The sequence below is a fragment of the Rhinopithecus bieti genome, unplaced genomic scaffold (genome assembly GCF_001698545.2).
Source record: "Rhinopithecus bieti isolate Rb0 unplaced genomic scaffold, ASM169854v2 scaffold_44948, whole genome shotgun sequence".
Taxonomy (NCBI): Eukaryota; Metazoa; Chordata; class Mammalia; order Primates; family Cercopithecidae; genus Rhinopithecus; species Rhinopithecus bieti.
The window spans coordinates 154,528-171,386 of record NW_016818762.1 but is presented as its reverse complement, the minus strand read 5'-3'; the positions used below and the strand labels follow the sequence as shown (position 1 = coordinate 171,386).

Sequence of the window (16,859 nt, the reverse complement as noted above, 5' to 3'; positions counted from 1 at the left end):
ACCTTCTGTCTTGAAACAGGCCCTTCCCCTAAGGTGCATTTTCTCAAGTCTTCAGTATTGCTTTATTTGCAGTGATTTTTAAGAGATGAGAGACTTTGGAGACAACATAAGCAACACATTTAGACATGAAATGCTCTAGACAGAGATGAATATAAATCTGGCCTGATAACCAGTTTTCCATGTAACAGTGATTTTGTGTTTCAGGGGCTAAAGTAGTGGTTATATTAATAGCCACTAATTCCCTTATCCCTTTAAAAGATTTTTACAGTTCTCCAACCACAAACAGCACTTCTAAAACTAACTTTATTTTCTGCCCATAATTTGTTCTACATGGAAAAAAAAAATTACTTTGGCCAGGGGCGTGTGTTAAATGTGGCAGAATTCCTAGGCAGGCTGACCTTTACATTATGGGCCTTTAAGATACAGGATCCTGGTCAGGCACGGTGGCTCACGCCTGTAATCCCAGCACTTTGGGAGGCCAAGGCAGGCAGATCACCTGAGGTCGGGAGTTCGAGACCAGCCTGACCAACATGGAGAAACCCCATCTCTACTGAAAATACAAAATTAGCCGGGTGTGGTAGCACATGCCTGTAATCCCAGCTACTCAGGAGGCTGAGGCAGGAGAATCGATTGAACCCGGGAGGCAGAGGTTATGGTGAGCCAAGATCGTGCCATTGCTCTCAGCTTGGGCAACAAGAGCAAAACTCCGTCTCAGGAGGGGAGGGAATAAAAAAAGGTACTGGATCCTGCAGGACATGACTCCCTACTGTTAAACTCAACTAAGCAATGGAGTGTTGCAGTGGGAGTTGTAAACAATGCTTCTACCATCTGTGGAAGGAACAGAAAAAACGACTTAAGATTCTATCTGCTTTGCCATCCTGAGTGGGCCTGGAGGTTGAAGAAAGGAGAAGCAAATCAAAATTACTCTTTTTTTTTTTTTTTGAGACCGAGTCTTACTCTGTTGCCCAGGCTGGAGTGCAGTGGCGCAATCTCGGCCTACTGCAAGCTCTGCCTCCCGGGTTCATGCCGTTCTCCTGCCTCAGCCTCCCGGGTTCATGCCGTTCTCCTGCCTCAGCCTCCCGGGTTCATGCCGTTCTCCTGCCTCAGCCTCCCGAGTAGTTGGGACTACAGGTGCCCGCCACCATGTCCAGCTAATTTTTTTGTATTTTTAGTAGAGACGGGGTTTCACCGTGTTAGCCAGGATGGTCTTGATCTCCTGACCTCATGATCCACCCACCTCGGCCTCCCAAAGTTGCTGGGATTACAGGCGTGAACCACCGCGCCCGGCCCAAAATTACTCAATTTCTTAAGCTATATTGAAGGGTTTTCTCTGTCCTTACAGGTCAAATAATTTCTGACACCTAGATCAGCTTGCTTCATGTCCTATTGAGTAATCAAAGAACAGTGGCACTATTTTTTTTTTTTTTTTTTGAGACGGAGTCTGGCTCTGTCGCCCAGGCTGGAGTGCGGTGGCCGGATCTCAGCTCACTGCAAGCTCCGCCTCCCAGGTTTATGCCATTCTCCTGCCTCCGCCTCCCAAGTAGCTGGGACTACAGGCGCCCGCCTCATCGCCCGGCTAGTTTTTTGTATTCTTTAGTAGAGACGGGGTTTCACCGTATTAGCCAGGGTGGTCTCGATCTCCTGACCTTGTGATCCGCCCATCTCGGCCTCCCAAAGTGCTAGGATTACAGGCTTGAGCCACCGCGCCCGGCCACTATTTGTGACTAATAAATTGAAATTCAAAAACAGCCATGAATACAGGCAATAAAAGTTTCTCTAAATACCTATTCTGTAAAAGAAATGAAGATTTCACATACTTGAAATTACTGCTCAGCCAACCACATAAGTAGTTTCCCTATGCTTGTAAGCCACATGTTGTTTGATCAGTAAATTAGTAAATAAAAACCTAAGCTTACACAAGTATTTCCTTGGCACACTGAACTTTCTTTTTTCTTTTTCAGACATATCACTCTGTTACCCAGGCTGCTGTGCAGTGGTGCAATCCTGGCTCACTGCAACCTCCGCCTCCTGGGTTCAAACGATTCTCCTGCCTTAGCCTTCTGTGTTGCTGGGATCACAGGCATGCACCACCATGCCCGGCTGATTTTTGTATTTTTCATAGAGACAGGTTTTCACCATATTGGCCAGGCTGCTCTCGAACTCCTGACCTCAAGTGATTCACCTGCCTCAGCCTCCCAAAGTGCTGGGATTACAGGTGTGAGCCATGGCACCTGGCCTGAAGTTTCTGAAAACAAATAGAAGGCTTGGCTTGGTTCATCTTAGTTCAGAGCCAAGTTTATGTAGTCAGAATGAAAAATAAAATTGAAAGAAAAAGGGGAAAATGCTTATACTTGGCATTAAGTTGAATGCCTCAAGTCTTAACTACAGCTTTGTAGATGAGGCAAAAGCTTTCTTAGTGGTAAAATTTCTTCAACAGGTCAATGCCAATCTGTATGCCATTTTAGCACAGTAGGTAAGGAGAGCAGCCGCTCAGTAACGTTGGCACCAAGGAAAGAGTATGGCTCTAGAACTTCCAATTCCATTGCTAGATGTGCCCTTTAAAAGATGGCCCAGTGCTTTCAGGGAAGGATGTTTAGCCAGTTTTCCTAGTACCTGTTCCTTAAGATTTTTTGACCTGTGCTTAATAAGAGGACATAAAAAAAGGCGCGGGGGTGGATGCAGTGGGGAGAAGAACCTACTGGTTAATGTGCACCATGACCTGCATTTCTTAGGTAACAGCTTGTATGTTTTGTCCACGTTGCATAGAGAACCACAGACTATTTCAGTAAATGTTAATAGCTTCCTTTTGGAGTTCTCTTTGGCCATTTGAAAAGAACCCGAAAGAAATAATTTTTACCTTACCAAAAACAATTTCCATGGTAACACTGCCTGTGTTACAATGACAGAATGGGTTTTGAGTTAAGAGAAATAAACAGTTGAAGTATACACTGACACAGTATGGATACTTAAATCTGGTATTTTGGGGGAATGTTTTTGACGAAGGAGAGGCTACAGCCATGTTTCAAGTTGGTATCCTAATATAAAGTTAGAGCAGTGGGTATACTAAAGAAATATAGCTAAAAAATGTTTGCATCTTGGCTTGCTGAGGATAATAGGTCCAAATATACTTGACCATCAATTCTTTAGTAAGGTGAGGCTGTCTCTAGTTGTTAGCCCCACGGTGTCATCACTGGACCACGACTTCTGAGATTCATCTTTAATGCTGAGTATTTACTTGACTTGCTTTTTTTCTTCAGTTGAATTTCTGGTATCCCTTTTACCAATTCATTTATTGGCTCAGCTTGTTAATTCTAATTTGCCTTTGATTGCTCAGACGTGGCTCGTAAGACTTGAACATTGTTCTGAGTTGAGGGAATATTTGCTTTTTCTGTAAGGACTGCAGATCAGATGGGAGCTCTTTTACACAGGTACTTGAGGCTCAGCTCATCAAGAGTTCAGTATGATGTGCACAGAACACAGGCTTTTAGTTGAGTGGGAGTGGTAGTAATGAGCTGGCACTTCCATGGAGGATGTAGGCCTTTTAAGAAAACAGGCCAAGCACAGTCATTCAGAGTAGGTTATGAATAAATGGTGATCACTTCACTGCCACCACCCCGGACAAGTAGGACTCGCTCTAGTCCCTCGGTAAGCACCTCTAGGAACTCCATGTCTTCAAAACTTGTCAAGGAGACAGGCAAAAGAAGAGCACAAACTTACAATCTGGCATCATCATAATCTGAGGTTATCTGATCATACAGCTACAAAATTAGCTGCTTAATTATTATATATTCAGAAAAGTCTGAACTTTGGATTGAATTTAACCCTGTGCAGAAGTAACCAGGGATCCAGTCCTTTTGCATATATAATACAAGACTCCCATTTGTGTTAACTTTAAAAATGAGAAAACCTACAAGTGTTATTCTAAGTAAGATAAAAATGATGAAAGAAGAAGAAAAGCCACAATAGGGCAGCTAACAAGGTTCCTACAGAGAACCCAAGTACTTTTCTAAGTGAAGCTGCTCAAGTCAGATTTTTCTGCCAGTTCAATTTGTCTTTTCTTTTTAAACCTTTTCTTTTTTGAGACAGAATTTCCTCTTGTTGCCCAGGCTGGAGTGCAATGGTGCTATCTTGGCTCACTGCAACCTTCGCCTCCTGGTTCAAGTGATTCTCCTGCCTCAGCCTCCCAAGTGGCTGGGATTACAGGCACCCACTACCACACCCAGCTAACTTTTGTGTTTTTAGTAGAGACGGGGTTTCACCATGTTAGCCAGCTTGGTCTCAAACTCCTGACCTCAGGTGATCCACCCGCCTCAGCCTCCCAAAGTGCTGGGATTACAGGCGTGAGCCACCACACCTGGCCTAAACCTCTTTTTCTTAATGGTACTGGTGGGAATAAACTAATTTATGTGTCAGTGCTGAAGGGTTTCCCTTATCCCCGGAGTCCTGGGATGAAGGTATGAGGAAGAATACCTATCTCTTTTCCCTCAGTTAAAGGAGGTTCTATCTCAGCTTCTCCCCTAACTCTATCCAAAAGAAAAAGGCTTTGCAAAGCAGGTAGAACCTAAAAAGGAGAAAGGATGTGGGTATGCTGTCTATAGGATTGTGAGGAAGGGTTTTATACACTGAATATTTGATGTCATGTTGCAAATACACCACCTGAAATGTCTTTTAGAACTGAATTATATTTGCCCCAACTCCCTTAAAAGAGATTCGTCTCATAACTTTGTAAAAATCCTTGCCTAAGACTTTTAAGTCTTCCTTCCTTAAAGAGGGAAAGTGGGGCAGAGACAATGACTTTTATCGTTACCTAGTTATCTCAGAAAGAGGTTAAGGAGATCTTCCCTACTGGAAGCCCCACTCTTGGAAAGGATACAATTTTCATCACCCTCAGGGTTTCGGGGTGGCCCTGGCATATTCAATAAAACCAGCTTTGCTTCATGGGACTTGTTAACTATAACCTCATTGAGTTTCACTGCTGTATGCATCCGCCTCACATTGGACTGGTCCCTGAGTGGGAAGAAATAAAGGTTGTTAAGGGAAAAAGAAAACTAACTACATAGTCAACGTTAAAAACTTGAGATCCAGAGCTTTTTCACTTGACTATGGGTCATCTGATAAAATGATTTCTTTTTTCTTTTTTTGAGAGGGAGTTTAGCTCATGTCACCCAGGCTGGAGTGCAGTGGCGCAATCTCGGCTCACTGCAACCTCCGCCTCCCAGGTTCAAGGAATTTTCCTGCCTCAGCCTCCCGAGTAACTGGGATGACAGGCGCCCATCACCATGCCCGGCTAATTTTTTTTGTATTTTTAGTAGAGACAGGGTTTCACCATGTTGGACAGGCTGGTCTCGAACTCCTGACCTCAGGTAATCCACCTGCCTCTCCCTCCCAAAGTGCTAGCATTGCAGGCCTGAGCCACTGCGCCCGGCCTAACATGATTTCTTTATGATATTAATGTCTGGGTTTTCTCATTCTCTGTTTGCTTATTTTATAGTAAGAACACAGTATGGAGATGAACTATGGATAGAAGGGATGGTTAGCTTGTGTACCGTATTCATTGGGAGCCAGTATGAATAGGCAAACAATGAGGTGGTTAGATTCAGAGTTAAATGAACAGACTCCATCCTGTGTGTCCAGGCAGTCACATTTGTGCCACTGGTTATTTTATGATAAACTTGGGAGTGGGAAAACTTACGGACGCATGTTAAGCAGGTCCTGGAATCCTTCCATTGACTTGGCTTTTTGTCCCCGGGATGCCATGTACTTGTCTTTTGTCCAAGTCATGTGCACCTTCTCCTGATAGGTTTCTGTCTCTTCATCCTCATCAGAGCCAATGCTGGTCAATCGTAGCATTGAGTTTCGGTCTTTCACCAACTGTGCCTGAGGAAGAAGGTCCACCACAAGTTATTCTACCAAATTTTCTCTCATGCTTCATCTTTGGTTATTTTGAAGTAATAATGGGTTACAGTGGAATAACTGACAGTGAGAAGGAAAGAATTTGTCATCTTGTGAAAACAATATAGTATCATCCCTTTTTTTTAAATTTTTATTTTTTGGGGGGTTTGAGATGGAGTCTTGCTCTGTCACCCAGGCTGGAGTGCAGTGGTGCGATCTTGGCTCACTGCAACCTCCGCCTTCCGGGTTTAAGCAATTCTCTGCCTCAGCTTCTTGAATAGCTGGGATTACAGGCACGTGCCACCATGCCCGGCTAATTTTTGTACTTTAGTAGAGACGGTTTCACCATCTTGGCCAGGCTGGCTGTGAACTCCTGACCTCTTGATCCACCCCCCTCAGCCTCCCAAAGTGCTGGGATTACAGGCGTGAGTCACCGCGCCCAGCCCAGTATCATCCCTTTCAGTGACAGACTTCACATAGCCCGGATTGGATTGACGCAGTAAGGTCTCACCTCTCTGTCCCGCTCTGTTTTGGAGAGCCGCATGTGCCGGAGCATCTGGGACCTCTGCTCCATCATTAAAGTGCGCTCGTAAGTATATGCTGATATATCACTGTCATGCTGCCACAGACATCACACAAAGGGGGCCAAAAGCACAAAGGAGAAAGAAGGATGAACCATACATTTTTATTTCCAGTCACGAAATTAAACCAGGGAAAGCATCACAATATTAACCTACGTTTCACCCCTATTTTGTTTAGTCATTGAGCTACATAAATGTTTTTGTGATTGTAGATAAAATCCAGAGGCCCTGAGAGTCTTTTCCATAATCTAACCAAGACATGTGTTGCCTTAAAACACAAAATACAAACTCTAGTCTCTTTTTAATACTGTTAGGTTTTTTTTTTTAAAGCCATGTGTGATTTTAAGCTGACTATATGAATTAACATTTCATAGAACTATATTAAGCAGATGAGAATCTGGCAGAAATATAAGGGCTGTGTGATAAACAAGAAAGCAAAACCAAAAAGTAACATCAAACATGTATCACATATACATTCTACTTAGGGCCACAAATTAGGGTTTTCTTGTTTTGTTTTGGCACTAGGGAATTAATCCATATTTAGAGCTGAAAATTTCCCAAACCAGAAAAGATTCAAGGACGACAGGGAGAGGAATGGGGGAATGAACCTCTTGTATCTCAAACTCAGCTTTCTCACCATCTCCACCACTTCTACCTCCGCCTCAATGCGCAAGTGATACAGGAAGGTGGCTAGGTCCTTCTTCATTTGGATGCTGTTGTCTTCTAATTGGGCTACTGTGAAGATCCGTATGCTGCACTTTCGCCACACCTGAGAGAGTGACATACACATGTGGAAAATTAGAGCAAGGAGGCAAAAAAAGTTATTTCCTAAGACATAAGACATTGTGGTCTAGAAGAATCTTGCTGTATGTAGTATGAGGCTATTTGTTCCTAGCTTCCTACTTGCCATGTTATTGTATTAGGGCAAAAGATTGACTAAACACCACATTTAATACAGTTTTAAGGAGTCCTTAATTTCATAACAAGAAAACACTGGCAAAAGAAAAGATGGCTCACGATATGTTAAGAGGGTGCTTTATTCAGCTAGTACATCAGTGACAACATGCAGACTATATATTTACTATTTTAAATTTCATTTAATTAGTTTTACCACGGAATGAGCGCATATATGTGTGCAATACACACACATACAAATACCTTAAGTTTCCAGTACTTTTTGTAAAAAGATGTGTTCAACTTGTTGTTTTCCCCAAGGGCTCATATGGAACTTTATTAATTGGCTGAATTTCACTTGGAGATAAGTAGGTATCAAATACAAAGACAATTATTTCTCTTAAGGTTGAAAGTGGGATCATAGAAAAGCCTAGAATAACTTCCAACTCTTCTGATTCTAAACCCCAACACTATACAATCAGAGAAAGAATCTGTCTGGCGAACCAGGACAGAAGGGAGAAAGACTTGCAAAGAAAAGTTGTCTCAAATACCTTGTGCTGTTTCAGCAGGAATGGTAGTAGCATGAGCATCCCCCCATCATGCACAATCCACCACACATCAATGTTGCCCTCAGAAAATTGCTCCACATTGCTGGGAAAGAAGGAGATGTTTTTAGCCACCAGCAGTGCGAGATGGGCAGCAGTTGTCACTCGAACTGTGCCTAGGGAGAAAAAAGAATAAGCAGAGAAGAATCCTTAGGCTTGCCTTGCTTCCTAGCATGTCAGGAAAGCAAGGAAATGCTCCCTTCACACTTCTTTGAGCAAGGGGTCCTATTTACTTAGATTATATCTCATTACGTAACAAAAATCATTGTGAAAAATCTGAATAGCTCACAGAATTAGACTGAGAACCACAGTTTATGTTACAGGGTATATCCTGATTACTACATTTCTAAGGGGGGATATGTGAATTTGGGAGATGATGATGCTGAAGAACAATTCTTCCAATTTCTGTGAGAACATCAATATGGAAAATCACAAATGAAAACATGGCAATTTTGGAGATAATTCCTAGCACAAGACTTGAGAGAAATAAATAATTCATGAACATGATGTGAAGCTGAAGGGGACAGGTAGAATCTGGTATTACTACCAGACTACTAGTAGTTTTTCAGGTTGCCTTGTAAGACTATGCTTCAGCAATGGCATAGTCTCTATTTTAGGAGGCTAGGGGTGACAGAGATTTAACTATATCCCCTCAACTCAGGCCCTTAGGTTGGTATGAGAAATGGTTAGTACCAATAAAAGTCTTCCAAGCGCGGGCATCCTCGCTTTGACGCCAGCCATTAGGCCAGCCCATCACCACTGTGTTGTGCTTCATGCCCCCAAGGCCACATGACTGGATAAGGTGGGAAATGCCCTCTCTCAGCTTGGCGGCCACCACCAGCTGGCAGAATCCTTTTACCTTCTCTGCCTCCATTAGGTGCTTTATGGTCTGAAAGAGACACAGGACCGCAACACTGAAGTGGTTCACTCTGGACCTTTTAACCTATTATTCCTTCTCCATATTACATCCCCTACCTTTTTCCAAAGTCTTCATAAATCTGTATCATCTACAGAAAAGTCCAAAAAGTTAAAATTATCCGAAAGGCATTTCATGATCCTTTATCTTTTCACTTTCTAAGTGCTTACTACCTATTTTTGCCTCTGTAGCTGGTTGTCTACATGTAGTTTCTCTGCTTTTTCCTCTGTTCTGCTTTTGTTCCTTTGCACTATACCAAAAAACTGGGAACAGGGATCTCTACAACGTGAATATTCAACATTCTTTCTCAGTTGACCAGGGTGATTCACTAGTGTGAACAAGATCTCCTTCCTGCCTCAGCCCCAGTCATGCCCTGACTCATCTTACCAGAAACTCAATATGATGATTCAGTTTCACTTTAGAATTTTCTCAGCTATGTTTTCTTTTTTGCTTCTCCCATTCCCATATGCTTTTTGACATTTTAATGGTGATTATTCATGACACTTGTATTTGCATTACTCTCCCTTTAGTCAAACCAATTTGGAGATATCATCGCATTTACTCTTACTCCACCCTCTCGGTGGTAAGAGGAAGGGAATAATGGTATGGAAAATGGAATGACTTTTGCAAAGGCACAGATTAAATCAGTGATGTGGCTGACAACTAGGCTCTCCTGATTTTCAATCCTGGGTACCTTTTATTAATTTTTACCATCATTCTGGAGTAATGTTTCTTCAGCATTTCTAGTGTTTAGGATTTCAAAGTATTCCAAAATGAAATCCAGTAAGACTTTTGAAATGCCATTGAACACACTGAACACAATGGCATTTCAAAAACAACAGGATTAGTTCTATCATATATAACAAATATTAGAGTGAAAACAACTTCCTTGTTAAAGTGGAACTCTAATGTTCAGTACAGCTAACCAGAAGTGGCAAAGGAATCTTGCTCATGATACCACATAGATTAAAGAGGAAGAAAATTTGGTCATTACTCGTTGTCACAAGATTGAGAGGAATGCTCTCCATAGTTCAAGGGATCAATTTATTTACATGACTTTTCTCAGTGCTTAATGTTTAGAGTATATTTGAAAATAATGTTTAGACTTAATCATCTTATAATTTAGTAATGCTTTAAATGGGAAGAAGGAATAAAAAACTATTTTCTGGCTCATCTTATTATTTGGGAGACAGTGTCTGTTCAAAGGTCAGCACTAAGTGAGAAACCTCCTAGATCACTCAGGAACAAGATTCAAGTAGAATTTTGAGGTCTTACTACTTAACATCACAAAGCTGTAAGCTGAGTTCCAATACATCAAAAGTCTGACTCTTACCTGCTCAGCAGCTAAAGCTTCACCGTAGTTCTCTAGGAAGTTCCCCACGATGACAGAGCCCACAATAGTGAGACCTTTTCCTGCTTTGAGCTGTGAGGCAAAGGTGAGGAGGCGAGGATGCTTGACATGTAAGTCTTCATCTAGTTTCAGTAATACAAGCAACTGAGGCCTGTGAAGAAGTTGGTGGGGGTTGGAGGGGAGGAGAAAACATTTTGGGTTTGGGGAACAGAATGACAGACTCCACCCTGTAATTCAGGAGATCTGTATGAAACAGGTAATTTGACAGAAGGAAGAAATCATAGGAAATGACAGGATGAGGGTATTAGTTTGAATGCTCCCAGTATTATCTCAAGTTGATCAGTCTTCAAGGAAGAATAATAAATTGTGAAGAATAATAAATTGTAGAAATCTTGCTCATAAGTGACATGAAGAAAAGGGGATAAAAAAATTAAGGATTTAGAATAGTTCAAAACAGGTCCATTATACCAATTCCTTGAGCCACATGGTTTCCTTATCCTGTAATCAACAAAGCACATATTTTTGTGTGTTAACTATGTGCCAAATACTGCTAGTGTTGATTACCTCCAGTTTTTAGTGTGTGGAGGTCCTTCCTCCAACCGAAGCAAAGCAAACCGTGCTGCACTGAGGGACAGCCCACGGATACCATCACCCCATTCTTTCTCCGCTCTGTGAGAAAAAGAAAAGAGCAGAGACAAATTTAAACTATAGTAAGTATACTTTCAAAAACTAAAGTTTTTTTCTGAATCTAAAAATCACACATGTGCAAGGTAGAAGATTAAAGCTCAGATTAATGATTTACATAATGTTCTTTACTAATATAATGAACCCGATGTAGGCAGATCAACAGCACCAACAGACTGCACTGCACAAACAGTTCGGAATAAAGCCTGAAGGGGTCACTCATTCAGTCCTTCTACCTAATCGTTCAAAACAATAATGTAAAAGAGCAATTTAGATTAGAAAATTATAACAGACCTGGAGTTTAAGTTACTTTGAAAATAATGCAGAGAAAGTAAAGTTCAATGTGATCTTCTGAATAAGAATGTTACTTCATCCTCATTTTTGAAAGTTGTAAGTCTTAGTAGTTATAAAGTTGTTCAGAACTAATTTCTTTTTCATTTCAGAGACAATCCCTTGACTGAAGAGATAAGCAAAAATATTTATATTTGTGTTATACTTTGTTTAGTACTAATCATTATTATTTGGATATGTCCTTTGTTATTTTCCATTGATCCATTCATACTTTCTCAATGGATTTCCCTTGTGATGAAAAGCTTGCATCAGTAAGACGGCTGGAGAATTAGGGGTACAAAATATAGTTATGAAAATGAAGTTACCTGGGTCCTTAATGTATTTTCACTGAACTGGCTCTAACCAAACTAGCTAGTCCTGCTACTTTTAGCAGTGATCAAGGTTAAATCCACACTCACCCTTGGTACTCAATGTACTTGTAGATCATACCAGCTATCACCATGGCTACGATGGCGTAATACCAGGAAGAAATGAACATCAGAGCCAGACAGATACTCATTCCCATGAAAGAAAGGGCCCTAGAAAATTAAAAACAAATACAAAAAAGTATCTTTTAAAGTAGCTGAAAAAGAAGCTTATGTTAGAGGTGCTTCTCAAACGATCTGCAGTGAGGGATTATTTTTTAAAAACTTTGAAACTATTATAAATATAACTTTTATAAAATGCAATGAAAATGAGTTATTCGAAAAATCAGCACATGCCTGGATGCTGTAGCAATGTCACACTGCCACAAAAGTTTCTAAATGCTTATTCTCAATTCTACAGTTGTCTTATCATGAAACAGTCAGTAGATGTGCACTAAACTCCAAACTGTCCTTTGCAACAGACCAACTGCTGTTATGTTTCCAACTGCTAGAAAACCATGTAAATAACAGAACACTATCAGTCACCTGCAGTTATGAGGACAATTAATACTTACTTGGCAAAGCCAGGATGGGACACGCAGCCAGAAATGTTAATAACTCTAGGATCTTTAGAAAAATTTCATATAAACATTTCTAAAAAGTTTATAAACATTTATTAGCATAACTGCAGAACTCACTGAGAAAAATTATTTTTGGGCTAGACGTGGTGGCTCACGGCTGTAATCCCAACACTTTGGGAGGCTAAGGCAGGCGGATCATGAGGTCAGGAGATCGAGACCATCCTGGCTAACATGGTGAAACTCTGTCTCTACTAAAATACAAAACTTAGCCGGGTGAAGTGGCGGGCGCCTGTAGTCCCAGCTACTCAGGAGGCTGAGGCAAGAGAATGGCATGAGCCCAGGAGGCGGAGCTTGCAGTGAGCCGAGATCATACCACTGCACTCCAGCCTGGGCAACAGAGCGAAACTCTGTCTCAAAAAAAAAAAAAAAAAAGAAAATTATTTTTGGACTGTACATAAGAGAAACCTGGCAGACGGTAATGAATTAATTGCTTGTTTTGACCACACAAATTAGGTAGACGACTATATTTACTTAAGTTTTTCTGTGTACAGAATGAACAACTTAGCTCTGTGATGAATTTTTAAGAATGAATAGGAGTGTTAATCTGGAGAAAACTAGGATGTAATGAAAATATAGGGTAAAGAGAAAGAGAAAAATAGAAGCAAGATAGCAACAAAAAAAGTTTATATAGAACTTTTTTTTTTTTTTTTTTTTTGAGACGGAGTTTCCCTCTTGTTGCCCAGGCTGCAGTGCAATGGCACACTCTCGGCTCACTGCAACCTCTGCCTCCCGAGTCCAAATGATTCTCCTACCTCAGCCTCTCGAGTAGCTGGGATTACAGGCATACGCCACCATGCCCAGCTAACCTTTGTATTTTTAATAGAGATGGGGTTTCTCCATGTTGGTCAGGCTGGTCTCAACCTCCTGACCTCAGGTGATCCGCCCGCCCTGGCCTCCCAAAGTGCTGGGATTACAGGCATGAGGCAATGCTCCCGGCCTCATGAAGAACTTTTAACTAATGTTAAAGCTAGAAAGAGGATCAGAGGCATCAAAAATTAGTTGAAGATTTTAATTTTTGCCCAATAAAGGTTACATCACTGTCCACCATTGGTAAGTGAAGACAGAAAGAGAACAAGGAGAAAGTTAGCAAAGAAGAATGTAGCAGTGGTTACATATGGGACATAATTAATGAGCTCTTAGCTATGAGAGGACGGATATGGGATGGTAGCCAAAAATCTTTCATGACAACCCCTTCAGGACTGGGGAGACTTAACTACAACAGCAGCAGCAGCAACAGTTCATTGAGAGCTGAGCTTTACTATGTACCAGGCACTACGACAAGCACTTTAGATTTATTAGTCCCATTTTACAAATGAATAAAATTAAATTTTACACGGTTATGTGCTTTGCTGAAGGTTACAAAGCTAGGAAATAGTAGAGCTGAGATTGGAACTTAGAACCTCTGACTCCGTAGCCCTAAGAGACAAACAGGAAAATAAATATGCAAGAGAAGGTTGTTTTAACCTGAAAATTACACAAGGCTGGAAATATCTATTTTGTGCTTTTGCTCTACTCTTATTGGGTGTTATAAGTTATTATAAAGTGATATAGGAAAATAGGATAGGAGGGTGAGGATTCGGATAAGAATTGAAAGTTGAAACAGTATGAAATGGCTGACCAAGAAAAAAATTTCATCGAGAACCCAGAGTCTCCTAGTTTTCTACTTCAAAGATGGGTTCTCTCCAAACGTGAGTAAAAAGACTAAAAGAAGCAGACTTACCAATGGTAGTAGCGGAATCGGGGTCTCCAGTTGGGCGTTCGAAGTAATGTTTGCAAGGCACATGCCAAGTTTACAAAGAGGTAACACATGAGAAAAAACCTGAAGAATGAAAAGAGTAAGAGGAATGATTCTTATTGTAAGATGATTCTTTGAAGGTTAAGTAACTGGAGACCTTTGCTGTACTGAAGCCTGTTTCTAGACAACTAACCCTGATTAAGTGGGAAGCAGAGAAACCTCAACCTCTCCCCACAAAGCTGCTCATCCTTCTCTGTTCTCTCAGTCAATGACTTTGCCACTCTTTACCCAGTTGTTCTTAGGATAATCCAGGTTTCCTCTTCCTTATCCTTGTTCCAAATTCACTTACCAAGCCCTATGGATTCTATTTAAAAATCTCTAAGCTGCTTCTCTTCCTTTTCATCTCGACTACTAATCACCTTAGTTTAGGCTCTCATTTCTTCTTTCCAATTAGCATTCCCTAATTAGCATTAGAGGAACAAGTCTAGCCTCCTTCGAATCCATCTTTTATACCAGACTGATCATCCTAAAGCATTATCATTTTGTTCTCAAAGATTACCCACTACTTCCAGGTAAAAGTTCCAGACCCTTTGTGATCCGGATCTACCTACTTCTCTATTCTGCTATTCCTTCAACATGCACCCTCCACTCTAGCCAAGCCAAACTACTTCCAGTTCTCTGGATGTGCTACCTTATGTCATTCCTCAATTCCTCTATACGCATTCTCTGCCTGAAATGTTCTTCACCCCTTCTTTTCTTAGCAAATAACCAGTTATTCTTCAAGATACAAGTATCACTTCCTCCAGAAAATCTTTCTTGAGTTTCTGTCTGTTTACATGCCCTGCCCTGGTGTTCCTATGGCAGTGTTCACCCTTACCATGGCACTCGTCACGCTTGGTTTCCTTATCCATTATCAGTTCCATAAGATTGTGTCTTATCTATCTTTGTATTCCCAGAATACCATATTACACAGTGCCAGGTAAGTAGTAAGTCATCAATATATCACAGGTGAATAAATAAAAAAACTAACAGTGGTGGTAAAAGCTACAACCAACTGATAATGAATTAGAAATGAAGCCAAAGAACTTCTGAATTTAAATAGGTAGGAAAAAACCTAGTAACTTACAAAAGTTAGCCTTACTTGAGAGTTCCCAGGAATGACTTTTATTTAAAGTGAAGTTACGTCTGTATTTAGCCCACTCTGTTATCACTATTGTTACATGACTGAGGGAAACAAACATGCATTATTTATCATGTAAGCAAGAATAACTGAAGAAAATCACTGGCTCTTACATTGAAAGAATTGGGGCCACAAGATCCAGGGAGGCAATAAGTATTCCGAGCTCTGCAATGGCAGCAGTTAGAAGTAAAGCCCAGGTAGGTTCCCCATTGGCTTTGCTGTGGCCAAAAACCTGTACACAGAAAGGAAATACCAGGCATAGGAGTATTGAGTCATTGCTCTCTGATTTCTCTAGCCTACAGTTTCAGACATCTGGAAGATCAATAGTGTTACAACTGTGATATCTTTTAAACACCTTTACAGCACTCACATGTAAACTCATGCTTGGGATTTAGAGGGTCTTGTACTACAAACCCATGTCTCCACATTTATGGTCTAGTAATTTCTAAGCCCATGAAGACCACACTGTTTCTCATTAAAGCTGGGAAAAAAAGAAGAGGGCATAAAAAAAGGTCACTCACCCTCAGAAATGGTATGATGTTATCCTTGGCAATAGCTTGTAGCAGCCTCGGTGCACCTGTGAGGCTCTGCAGTCCAGCCCCACACGTTGAAAAGAAGGAGCCAATAACAATCACCCATGGGGATGGCCAAGATAAGGTGCCCACCACCAAATTACCTTTCACAGCATCACCGAACCTGGGAAAGAAATAGGAGTAGGGAAATTTAATCTGGAAATAACTTTAGACTGAAAGACTAGAGAGACATTCACCCATTCTTTTTTCCTTTTGCTTTTTTTTTTGGAGACAGAATCTCACCCTGTCACCTAGGCTAGAGTGCAGTGGTGTGATCTTGGCTCACTCCAAACTCCACCCACCCAAGTTCAAGCGATTCTCCTGCCTTGGCTTCACAAGCATCTGGGATTACAGGTGTGCGCCAACACACCTGGCTAATTTTTGTATTTTTAGTAGAGACGAGGTTTCACCATGTGGCCCAGGCTGGTCTTGAACTCTTGGCCTCAAGTGATTCACCTGCCTCAGCCTCCCAAAGTGCTGGGATTATAGGAGTGAGCCACTGAGTCTGGCCCACTCAATTTTTTTTTTCTATTTATAAATTTTAGAGAATCAAAAGTAAGACAAATAATATTACAAAATATAAAGATAGCCAGATTTGATCAAAAGGCACTATTGACCTATATTAGCAAAAAAATAAGTATGGGGCTAGAAAATAAGCTAAGCTTCAGTTTTAACTTTCCCCTTCAGGGTATCAAAATATCTGCTTTTTAGAAAAATTGAGGCCAGGTGCAGTGGCTCAAGCCTGTAATCCCAGCACTTTGGGAGGCTGAGACGGGCGGATTACGAGCTCAGGAGATCGAGACCATCCTGGCTAACACGGTGAAACCCCGTCTCTACTAAAAAATACAAAAAACTAGCCGGGCGAGGTGGCAGGTGCCTGTAGTCCCAGCTACTCGGGAGGCTGAGGCGGGAGAATGGCATAAACCCGGGAGGCGGAGCTTGCAGTGAGCTGAGATCCGGCCACTGCACTCCAGCCTGGGCGACAGAGCGAGACTCCATCTCAAAAGAAAAAAAAAAAAAAAAGAAAGAAAATTGAGATTTCACTGCACCTATAATTCTGTATTCTTGAAACATAAGCATTTTCTATGTCATAAAAGCTATGAATAAACATTT

The 16,859-nt window shown here is 41.2% G+C and overlaps 1 protein-coding gene across 1 annotated transcript in view; it reads right to left on the bottom strand.

Moving 5' to 3' along the window:
* Window positions 1-2,959: 2,959 nt before the first annotated feature.
* The window catches only part of SLC12A6 (solute carrier family 12 member 6), a 108,425-nt gene continuing 94,525 nt past the window's right edge, over window positions 2,960-16,859 (bottom strand). Inside the window, exons 12-24 of the mRNA XM_017857431.1 lie at window positions 15,696-15,870; window positions 15,288-15,406; window positions 13,980-14,078; window positions 11,673-11,792; window positions 10,804-10,908; window positions 10,222-10,390; window positions 8,666-8,861; window positions 7,919-8,088; window positions 7,111-7,242; window positions 6,404-6,511; window positions 5,693-5,877; window positions 4,874-5,007; window positions 2,960-3,670 (exon numbers count right to left, since the gene is read on the bottom strand). Coding sequence (XP_017712920.1) covers window positions 3,579-3,670; window positions 4,874-5,007; window positions 5,693-5,877; window positions 6,404-6,511; window positions 7,111-7,242; window positions 7,919-8,088; window positions 8,666-8,861; window positions 10,222-10,390; window positions 10,804-10,908; window positions 11,673-11,792; window positions 13,980-14,078; window positions 15,288-15,406; window positions 15,696-15,870 — 1,804 coding nt within the window. The 3' untranslated portion in view covers window positions 2,960-3,578. The remainder of the gene's footprint in view (window positions 3,671-4,873; window positions 5,008-5,692; window positions 5,878-6,403; window positions 6,512-7,110; window positions 7,243-7,918; window positions 8,089-8,665; window positions 8,862-10,221; window positions 10,391-10,803; window positions 10,909-11,672; window positions 11,793-13,979; window positions 14,079-15,287; window positions 15,407-15,695; window positions 15,871-16,859) is intronic.